General features: G+C 32.2%; 1 protein-coding gene across 1 annotated transcript in view; it reads left to right on the forward strand.

Moving 5' to 3' along the window:
- The window catches only part of LOC129983717 (N-acylneuraminate cytidylyltransferase-like), a 33,959-nt gene that overhangs the window by 4,357 nt on the left and 17,823 nt on the right, over positions 1-11,779 (forward strand). Inside the window, exon 2 of the mRNA XM_056093315.1 lies at positions 2,476-2,628. Coding sequence (XP_055949290.1) covers positions 2,476-2,628 — 153 coding nt within the window. The remainder of the gene's footprint in view (positions 1-2,475; positions 2,629-11,779) is intronic.

The following is an 11,779-nucleotide window of genomic DNA, read 5'->3' on the forward strand; positions in this document are numbered from 1 at the left end:
ACACATATACACATCGAATGCAATACAAATGGTTGCATAGTAAATTTCGAAATTTTTTTTTTATCTTGTAAAATGAAAAATATTTTATTTAGATAAAAAAAATTACTCATCGACCACGTCAAAATGCTGATTTGAATTGATGTGTATATACGTCAAACGCATTTAAATGGTTAATGTACATACAAAAACAGCTTCCAATTTCATTCTTTTTAGCATTGTAACGTTATTAGGCTGACTTTCTGGTGATTTCAAGATTTAATTGCATACATTACATACAGAATGCAACGCTCCCATGGGAAAATAGTTGAACTTAGAGTTAAGAAATTTAGATCGTAGTTACTTCTTGGGTGGAAGGTGTTCATTTAGAAAAGGTTCACAAAATTTTATTTAGATTTTTTAATAGATAAAAATTATTTAAAAAATTACATTTTATTTTTTTCTACAGAAACTTTTTTTTTTAATGTTAACAAACTTTTCGAAACTAAATTTAAATACAATTTACAACGACGTATTTGAACATGTGTTGTACATTTATATTTTTTTATTATATATACTTTTATTTTTAATTGGTTTTCATTAAATATTTTATTTCCTGTTATGCTGTTATCTGAACGGGTTGTAAATTTTAATTTCGTTTTGTTTTACTTGTATTAATATTTGTGGAAACAGTTTTGTTTATAGCAAAATTGCCTCATAAAGCTGCAGGCTTATTATTATTCGTAATTTTTTTAAATGTTTTGTGGAAATAAAATTATATTATTGTAAAATAGGTTCGTCCTTTAGTCCAAGCCAATTACATTGCATAATCGTAATAAGGTAATAATCAAACCAATTTTATTGTTCTGTTAAATCCTTCACTTCGTGAAGTTTAAATAATAATAAAAAAAATTGTTTTCTTTAGACGTTGATTTTCAAAGCAGAAATTCTTTCTTTCCTTAATATGATCGTTTTTTGGTTGGTATTTTTTCTACAAACTACATAATGTAAAAATTGTTACGCACTGAATACCATAACTGTTGCAATCAAATCAGAATACAAATAATAAAAAATACAAAGAAGTAACATAATCAAGGTTAAAACTCTATTTTGCAGCGATGTTCCGGATTTCAAAGTTTGAAATTTAAAGAGAGTTTTTTTTTCCAACCTATTTTTATCTGACTTAAAAACAATATAACGAAGAGATATCAAATTCTGTATACTTTTCAGATTTATCATGACGATGCTATGAAATATTCATTCTGAATTTAATGAATATATTTTAGATCCATTTAAACCAAAATTTCTCTAATTTATGAGACATAATAATTATTTATAATATATCCTTAGCATTCTATCACCAAATTGTTCGCCGAATTTTTCATTTTTGCAGTTGCATTGGGATTATTTCAATCCCAATTCAAATTCAATCCCAATTCAAATTGTGGTCATATTCTAAGACGAATTATTACTTTTCAGTTTCCGTATCACAGCAACGTGAGCACCCTTGATTCACTATAGATTTATAAAATCCCATATCTGCAAAAAATGGGAAGTCTTCGAATGAATTATTAGGTTTTAAATCTGTCACCCCAAGAAACTGAATCTCTGCTATCGTACAGCTGAGTGTCTTAAAATTATTAAAACAGTTTTGTCAATTCATTTACTAAAAAACTGTTTGGATTTGAAGAATAGATAGTTGTATAAGTCTCTGTGGGACTTCATTAGATTGAAAGTGTCTTTATGTTACTGGAACCTCCCACCGGGGGCACCTCAAAAATGAGGGTGGGAAGCTTCTGGTATGGTGATTGGTTCTCGCCACCCTGGTGGGCACAAAAAAAGATAGAGGTTGGCTTCCTCCCATCGCTGACGGGACGTATTTTTCAAGGGAATGGTTGTATTGCTGCCGGTGATGGCCCTTAGGACTCCGTTTTCACCAGTGATGCTGTCCCGGTGATCCGGTCATTCAGTTTAATCCATGTGCCTTCGGGCTGCTCGGAGTAGTCAGTTTGTGATTATGTTAGTGGACTTGAAGCTGAGACTCTGTCATCAGCCCTTCATGGATTCCCTGCGACCACAAAAGACTTTACGTTCTGAATTCAGTAGACATGTAAGGCGTATAGTAGTATAAAATTATGGACTTGTTGCTAAAGTAGACATGTTGGAAATTCGTCATAGACAGATAGACAGAGATGAAACTTATGAGTTGAAGTCGAGACTCTATCATCAATTCACCAATACTAATGTGTCTCGCAGAAAAGATTTTAAAAAATATTATCATGAATACAAATATAATCATATTAAAAAAAATCATTTTTAAACCCATTGAATACTTAAACGCATATTGTATCCGTTAGTTTGTGTGTCAATTAGCATGTTTAATAGTTTTGCGTGCATATATATTCTGTTCTTCCCCATCCCTTTTGTCATAAAAAATCATCGAGAAAGAAAAAAAAAAAGTAATTATAATTTGAATTATTTTTTTTCTCCATCTTCTAGAGCTGACATCTGTCTGGGTATCGACAGATGACACCGAGATAGCCGAAGTGGCCCTTCGATACGGTGCTCAGGTCCACTATAGGGACAAGAAAACTGCCAAAGATTCCAGTTCTTCCCTTGCAGGAGTTCAGGATTTTGTGCACAAGCATCCAGGTGAGATCGAATTTTGATTATTTCGCTTATAATGCTCGAGCTGATATAGCTTTTTTTATTATTTAATTTGCAAGTACTCCTCATACTTGTGCTATGTACTTAAGATATAAAATCTAACAATAAGTTTTTTTACTTTCTCGTATACGTAGTTTAAAGAATGCTAATCATCAAAAAATTCGAATTAGAGATTTTGACGAATCTCTATGTTTTAGATCTCCTTGAGTTCGAAAAGCACATTTTTGGAAAATATTCATTTGTCTGTCTGCTTCAAAGATAACTCAAAAACACTATGACCTAGAGCAGAGATTCCCAAACTTTTTTTTCTCGTGGTCCACTTTCACAGTTTTACTATTTTCGGTAGACCCCCTGCTGCTACATTTCTACTGTATTCCCAAAACTCCTAAAAAATATCACTTTAAATTGGGGGTGTTAAGAAGAAGAAAAAAGTAGCTCATTTTCTTGTGTCCTATTTATTAAAATAATACTTGTGGTTATACAAAATTATAAACATTTATTATTACAAACAATCAACAATTGACAAAAAATCAACAATGAACTCTGAAATATAAATCAACAATAAAAAATAGTCATACTTTTAATGAGACGGATGTACTTGATGAATTGACAGCAAATTATCAATATTTGGCTTCAGTTTTGTAAGAAGTAATCTCAAATCTCCCCATTCTGTGACGTTCAATCTGCTCCTTTATTTTGTTAACAGGTTGGTAACGGCACTATAACTTCTTTCGACAAGATATGACGAGGGAAACTCGTCATATCGTCAAAAATTTTCTCGCAATTTCCCACAGCCCAGGATATTTTTCGGGGATTTCTGCCTGCAGCCAAAATGTTTGATAGCCTTTTTTAAATTTCACCTTCAGTTCCTCGTTGGTGCTGAGCTCAAGTAGCTCCTCTTGTAATGCCCCATTCGCCTTTTCCGTTTCATCAAATGGGGTTATGATCCATGGTGGTATTTCCATCGTCAGAATATCTTCAAATCTATTTTTGAAGTCATCATGCAGGGCATTTAAATGTCGATCGTATGTCTGAATATCCTCATCAAGACATTCTATCTGTGACAAGTGCGGAAACTGGGAAAATTCGCGCCGACTAATATTTTGCTTCATTAATTTCAATTTACAAAGAAAAGCCGAAATTACACCCTTTGTTTTTATTAAATTAAGGCTATCCCTTTGTAACTGCAAGTTAACGACATTGAATTGTATGAACAAATCTGTTAAGTACGCAATGTCCGCTTTATATTTGATCAGATTTTCTTTTAAATGGGGTGCTTTAGTTTCCAGACACTCCATCACTGATTCGAAAAGTGAGTAAAATCTCGATAAGCATGCACCTTTCGAAAACCAGCGTACTTCAATATGTAAGAGCAGTCGTTGGAAATCTTCATCATTTTCATCGCACACTAGTGCAAATAAACTGGTATTCAAAGCATTGCTTCTTATTTTATTAACTGCCTTAATCACAAATTGAAGCGATTGATACAATCTATCACTCAAATTTTTTGCTACAAGGTGTTGTCGGTGGCTGACACAGTGAATTTCAATTAGTCCTGGTATTATTCTTTTAAGATGGCTTATAAACCCACAATATCGCCCGAACATGGCAGGATTTCCATCTGCTGCCACAGAAATAATGTTTATAAATGGAATAGATTTTTCTGTAAAAAAACCACTCAGGACATTAAATATCGATTCGCCTTTAGTGTCGTATAATTTTTCGTTTTTAGTGTTTAGTAATTTTTCGTGGACTCCCCACTTACAACTTGTGAACCCCTGTTTTCTTTTCACGTCTACGTGGACCCCCGTGTGGTCTCCTATGAACCCCTGGGGGTCCACCTGGACCACTTTGGGAACCTATGACCTAGAGGGATGAAATTTGGTATACCGTCTTTACACCATATTTGCAGATTTCTAGCAAATTTTGAGTAAAATCTGCTCAGAGAAAGTCCTTCTGTCCGGCTGTTTGAATACAAGTTAGCATGATAGCTACAAAACGAAGAGAGCTAGATAGGTAAAATTCGGTATACAGATTAAACATCTATTAATTATGTAGACATCTGTCAAAGATCGAGACATAACCAGCAACGGGTTGACTGTCTGTCGGTTTGTATTTTCAGAAACGTGTAAACGTGATAATTCAAAAACGCAATCACTTAAAAATATCAAATTTGATATGGGTCTTTGTGACTAAAAGTGCAGCTTTGGGCAAATTTTTGTTTCAGTAGGTTGAAACAAACTATCTAAAACACAAATTCGATTTTCGGAAACTATTAACCGCATGCCAGGGAAAAATTGCCAAAACATTCGCCAAGGATGGCACAATGGATTCAGTAAAAATGTTAAATTCACGCCAAAAGTTAGTATTTCGTAACCAGTGTGCGCCAGTGCCATGGAAAGCTTTCTTATTCATGACAAATTAAGTAGAGAGTATACGAGAAAGGTTTGAGACCAAAATTCCCTCTGGTTTTTAAGATAAGAGATAAAGCATGTGGATATGCCTTATCGGAAATCAGTCCGATTTACTGTGATGTTTGTACAATGAACATTGGCTAATTAAATATTAAGTATTAACATGCCAGTTGGTGATAATATATCATGTAAAGAATATTCATCTAGTATCATAGCTAAAACCGGGGCGGATGGGTGAAGATTCTGGACGTTGAGAGAGTACAACCTACAAGTTTTTGAGAACCTCGCAACGCTGACTAATTTGGGTGGAAAAAAAGAATTTTTAGGGTGTTTCTTTCTTTTGTTTTACATTGAATGCATATACAGTTGAATAATACCACATGATTTGTGGATATTTCCCCCCCTAGTTGGGTGCTTTAAGCCTCATTTTATACATAAATAAAGAATGCGAGATAGTTTCCACAGAAAGAGCCATTATTTCTTTTTTTAAAAATATTTGAAATTTATCATGAACAGGAGGATATATTCTTTTTTATTTAAATATAAGTTGGCTAATGCGCAAATACTAATTATAGACGATCTTCACAAATGTTACTAAAACTTAAATGAAACTTTGTTTAACGGTATTGATTGAATTCACTTTATTAATAAAATCAAAGCTTGTCTTCGAATTTTGTTTTCTTGGATCACAGTATTATAATATTTATTTCAAAATAATGTATTTGAGTTGTACTAAAATTTTGTTACTATTTAAGAATTATATTGGCAACCCCAATAATTGGGCGCATCTACTGAAAACGCTTCTTTAAAATTTGAAGTAATAATTAAAAATTACTTGAAGGCTAAAATTATTCGAAAACAATTTACCACTTTAGATATTTTATCTATCGTACTCAAATGTGTTAAACGGCATGTAAGAAAATGAAACAAAATCCCATATTATAAAATTATTCTAATAATTCACGTTCAAAGTTGTGCTTTATAAGTTGATGTTGAAATTATTTTACTAATTTAATTTATTAAACGCCTATTTTTGTTACTTAAATATTAACTTTATAGAAAAAATCAATAGTCTATGATTTTGTTATATTTAATTCCTTATTAAAACAATTTTTACAATGTAATAAATGGTTAAATGCCAAAAATTATTATTATGCTGTCCTAAATTTGTTTCAAAGCACCGCAAATTAATTTTGCGCCCCCCCCCCCACTTTTGTTAGTCCTAGCTCAGAGAACCGCGAAGGTAATTGGAGCATAAAATTAAATAGTCGCCAACGGCAACTTAGCAAATACAAATGGCGCCTGAAACATGAAATTAATTTCTAGTCCTCCCCTCTATCATATTTGGCTTTAAAACGTGAAATAAATGTACAAACGTTTTGTTTCTCTTTTCTTCTTTGGTTTCTTAAATGGTGTCATTTAAGATGGACGCACGAACGTTATACCTTTTCTTCTCGCTACGCCACTGAGACACTTGTTTTAAAAGAACAATGGACCACCGTGCAACACTAAATAATTCTGCATGACACGCCTTTGAAACAATGTTTTAATATGAGAATCTAGACAGCACGAAACAAAAAGCTAAAACAAATCAGAGGGAATGATCACCATGAAACTTTTTAGTATACTCTCCAACTAATGTCTCCCTCCCCCCCCCCCCGTTCCTGTATAAAATTATTAACCTTGAGTAAGGCCCCAAATGTCTTGCATGCCATTGGCAAACAATATTTATGAAATATATATCTTTGGCTTGAACTAGCATTTTTATTGCATTTTTTTGTGCAAATATGTTTTTAAAAAGGATTTTTTTTTCTGACCGAATAAAAATAAAATTTCTCATTTGCAGTCACAAGATGTCATACCATTTATGAGTTATTGCTTTTACATGGATGGGAAAGCACAGACTGACAAATGATTGACCCTTTGAAAAATTTGGTTCAAAATTTGTTAAGATATTATCTTTAGATACTAAATCTGTGCATTAAATTTTATCTTCGTTTTGTAGTTATCATATTGATTTATAATGGAACTTCAGAATGATCAAAAACGGGGGGGGGGTCATGAAAATCACGATTTAAAGTTTTGACGATTATAATGCTTTCTTTTCGTGTTCTTTTTATATGAGAAAGTAATAATAATAATAATACATTTTTCTACATGCTCAATTCTGAAGTTCACAATAGTTCGATTTAATATCATTTTGATAATTTATGATAATTTTATAAGCCAGGTTCATTCACTTTCCTTAATTATAATCGACACCATTCTCTGAAGACGAACATATCTGTTACGATAGAAATGGACGCAAAATAAACAAATAATTCCGTGTATCTACCAAATACTTGTAAATTCATAAAACAAGACAATGTTATGGATGTGTTTTATTTCATTAATCATTTGAATATTAAATCATTGCAAGATTTAATCAAAGAATGGGTAAAACAAGCTACTTCTACATTTCACTACAAAATGTTGGAAATTATTCGATCAGATATCTGCTGATAATGTTGGCGAGGTGATTCTTTTCCGCTTTCATTTTCATTTTCTGAAAATATTAACAAAAAATGCAAAATGAAAGTTATACATCTTAGTTACGTACTGTTTCCTTCCTACTTTCGGTTTCGGTTCTTATTTTCTCTTTTGGAAACGTAATATATAGGAACATAATAACTGCAATCATATTTTGTGGAAATTCCACATTTCTAAACTCCATGACTCAGAAACAGGGGGGGGGGGATATTCATCCCTCAGTTTTCTCATATGCTTAAACAATGCTCCCTCTTCTTCTATTCTTTTAGCTGAAATTAGAATTCCCCGATCGTTCTTGGTGGAAGGAAGGCGATAAGCTCTTAAAAGTGAAGGCAAAATTCCCAATTTCGAGTCTCATTCTTCCTAATGTAATTTTACATGTTATGACTCAATACACTGTGTAGAATAATCAGAATTGACAACTCCGACTCTCTTTGAGGCCCATAGAAAAAATCTGAATGACCGGAATACCACGGGAGCATCAGCGAGAATATGTTGAGCCCAAACGCCAATCACCGGCCTGGGTACAACTCCTCCCGTAGGAGGTTCTTCCCTCATCAGAACCAACCTCTTAACATTTTTGCACCCATCAGGGTGGCATGAAACAACCACCATTCTGGAAGCTTCTCCTCCCACAAAATTGTGGTACCCCCAGGGAGAACCGGATAGAAAAATAAAAATAAATTAAGTATTAAATTTGGTGCCCCTTTTAACCGAATCGGAGCCTATTTCAATAGAGATCTTCAATTTTTGAGACAAATTAGCTTATCAAATTTCCTTTATGTAATTCAATGTGTGTTTGAGTTAACACTTCATACACCTTCTAATATACAGAAGGGCAGATGATCATCCCTTGATGTATGAGGTCAAAAAATTAAGCGCACTTCAATGCTTTAAGTGGTAAAACGATGTATCAAGTTTCATTTATACAGCTCCATCCAATTTTTAGTTACAGTGTACATATACACTCGGACGGACACACATTCCTTAGATGCATTTCGCTCAAGATTTGATAGAAATCTTCATATTTGGTCCTAAGAACACATACTAAATGTTATTCCTCTAGATCAATACGTTTTTGAGATATCGCGTTCACAGAAAGACAAATATTGATCAAAAATTAAGTTTTTCGAGCTCTGAGAAATCTAAAACACGAAGATTTATCAAATAAAGAAGGTCAAATTTTTTGAGGATTTCCAAAATTTCTCTCTCTCTAATTTTTTTTTTCCTTCTTTGTATTCTTCGTATACAAGCAAGTAAAAGAGTGCATTTATATCTGCTTGTAAGTTTGCGAATGCATACGGTCTCAAAACGCAATGGCATATTTATCGATAAAGTTTGACACTAGAGGTCTTAGTCCCCCTTCAAAAATAATCAATCCCATCATTATCCTTTATAAATTTGTAAAGGGAAATGATAGGTTTAGTTTAGTTGTATCAATGTCCGTTGTAAAGCAACACTAGGGCTATTTTGGGACGGACTTCGTAATTTTGACGCCTGAGTTGGCACCCCCCTTTCCGCACTACGCCGCTCCGCACCAGTGGGAGGGCCTTTAGTCCTGACGGATTTGTATGCAATAGACAACTGAGGAAAATAGTTAACGCACCCTGGTATGTCAGAGGAAAAATAATACATAACGACCTCAAAATTGAACCTGTTTCGGAATTTATTAAAAGAACGTCAATTAAGTTCTTTGAAAAATTACCCCAGATTCGCAACGAGTTACTAAATTTACCTGCATACGATCCTGCTTTACCCAGCTCTAGGAAAAGACATAGAGCTGCAATTGATAATGTATACATCAATTTCCCAGCCGTAAAAAAGCTGAGGACATCTTAACTCTGTTGCCAATCTGGTGGCTTAAAATTCTCAAAATTATTACTGTTTAGGCCCTAGATAGCTACGATGTGCTACACGCTTGAAAATTTTCTGTAATTTTTATTCAGCCCAATTAAAATCAGTCCCCATAGAAAAAGGCACGTGCAACGTAAATCCATTAAAATTATCTATTTACCCCATAAATAATCTTTTTATTATTTTAATTAATTAAATTAGATCAAATATTGTAAAAATATGTATAAATAAAATTAATTACCAAATTTCATGACGTTAGAGCTTTACTGCGCTCGTCTAAACTAGTTCAATTAAATTTAACTTTCCCTAAACTAACAAATTAAAGTATCTATTCTAAATTATGATGTGGAGGTGCTCGTGACCACTTTGTCACATCGCGGAACTCCGAAACATCACGACGTTGCCGTTGTAGACACCTTTACAGAACGGTTTTTCGGTGGAATCGGTTCTCACGTTTGAGAGGTTCGAACCCTGACCTTCCGTACACGAGACGGTTACCTAGACAACCATACCATCGGAATCATCGGAACGGGAGTCAAGTTATCAGTATATAAACTTTACCAAAAGTTTGAGGACCATTTTCTCGAAATTGAATGGCCATTGCGTTTTAATATTTTCATGAATAAACATTCTAAATGTATACCCTCTTTATGCTAAATCTCATCCCGATCTCAGATTTCAACCCCATGCCCTCCACTTGTAAGTATCTTTATTCAAGCCCTCAAACATTTTGATATCCATTAACTGTAACTCTTTCGCTCCTATGGGATAACAGCATTTGTCGCTATATCTCAAAATGTTCACATTCAGGTTCAAAGACACTTATACAAGTATACATATATAAGACACTTGTATGTATATTAGAGAAAGAAAAATGAAATAAACTTAATGAACTAAAATTAAAAATTTTATATAAAAATAAGTACAAAATAATAAGAAAATAATAATATTAAATAATAATAGAAAATTTTCAAAAGGAACTAATGGAAAAAAAAATTAAAAATATAGTTAGTCAAAAACAGAGCACAAAGATCAATGAATAATAAACTACGATAAAAATGTTTGCGCAAAGCATATTTACAGTAAACTCCCGGATATCCGTAGAATTAGGTGACACGGCAACAGCGGATAAGTGAATTTCACCGATGATGCGAAAAAAGACCGAAAAAGGACACCAATCAATTAGAAAATGTTCTTGAACAATCTTTATTAAGTGCATTTATAATTGTGATTTAATAAACAATAAATTTGTGTGCTTAAAAGTTTTTTTATTTACTTTTTACTTCCTCATATACGTTGTTCAGAGAAAGTCAAGAATTACTTATTTCTGAATAGGATTTTTAAAAAAGAAAATAAGATGAAAGTTTTTGTTTAAAAAAAGAATAAAATCGCCCGTATAAAAGAAAAACTAATGAAACTATTTCTTTTAGCTTCAGATGACATTTAAAATTTAATACAAAATCAAAAAATACCATTATTTTAGCATTAAACTTAAGTGCAGATGTCCTTCGTTTTAAAAGAGTTTTAGATTCTAAGCCTAGATGAATCGCAAGATAAACAGGTGATTTCAGGTGGGTCAATAATGGTTTGTGTGATACCAGTATTTGACTATCGAGCATAAACTGCAGACGATAATATGAAAAGTCGTTGACATTATGACATGGCATTTACTTTTCATAGAAATTTTTGTAAGTAAAGACAAAATTATGTTTTCCTGGTGGAAGTTTCGCAAAATCGTTTGCTTCAAATATTATAAATTTTCTCTGAATGAAATTTAAAAAATCGATAGAAGCATTTCCATTAAATAATTTTAAATTCGTTCTTATTTAATTAATTTGTTTTTTTGTTTTCTTATTTAATTAATTACTTATTTAATTTCTTATTTAATTAATTACTTATTTAATTTCTTATTTAATTAATTACTTATTTAATTTCTTATTTAATTAATTACTTATTTAATTTCTTATTTAATTAATTACTTATTTAATTTCTTATTTAATTAATTTAATTTTTGAAATAAAATTTAATTTCAGGCTTATTTTTGTTTGCGGTTTGTTTAATTCGATACATATATATTTTTCGTATTATGTGCAATAGTTGTACTTACATAGACACAAATTTTGTGCTTTATATGCAACTTATATTGTCCATTAGAATGAAAATAGTGATGAGAAAGATAAATCTTACTTTTATTTTGCCAATTCGAACACAATTCAGTTTAAATTGAAGAACCTATATTTACCATTATTATTATTTCTATAAAACAGTTATCAGCTGTTTGGTTGTGATTGCATCAACATCGTAAAAGTATTTTTGTCTTATAATAAAACTGTATGTGT

This window comes from Argiope bruennichi, chromosome 9 (genome assembly GCF_947563725.1).
Source record: "Argiope bruennichi chromosome 9, qqArgBrue1.1, whole genome shotgun sequence".
Taxonomy (NCBI): domain Eukaryota; kingdom Metazoa; phylum Arthropoda; class Arachnida; order Araneae; family Araneidae; genus Argiope; species Argiope bruennichi.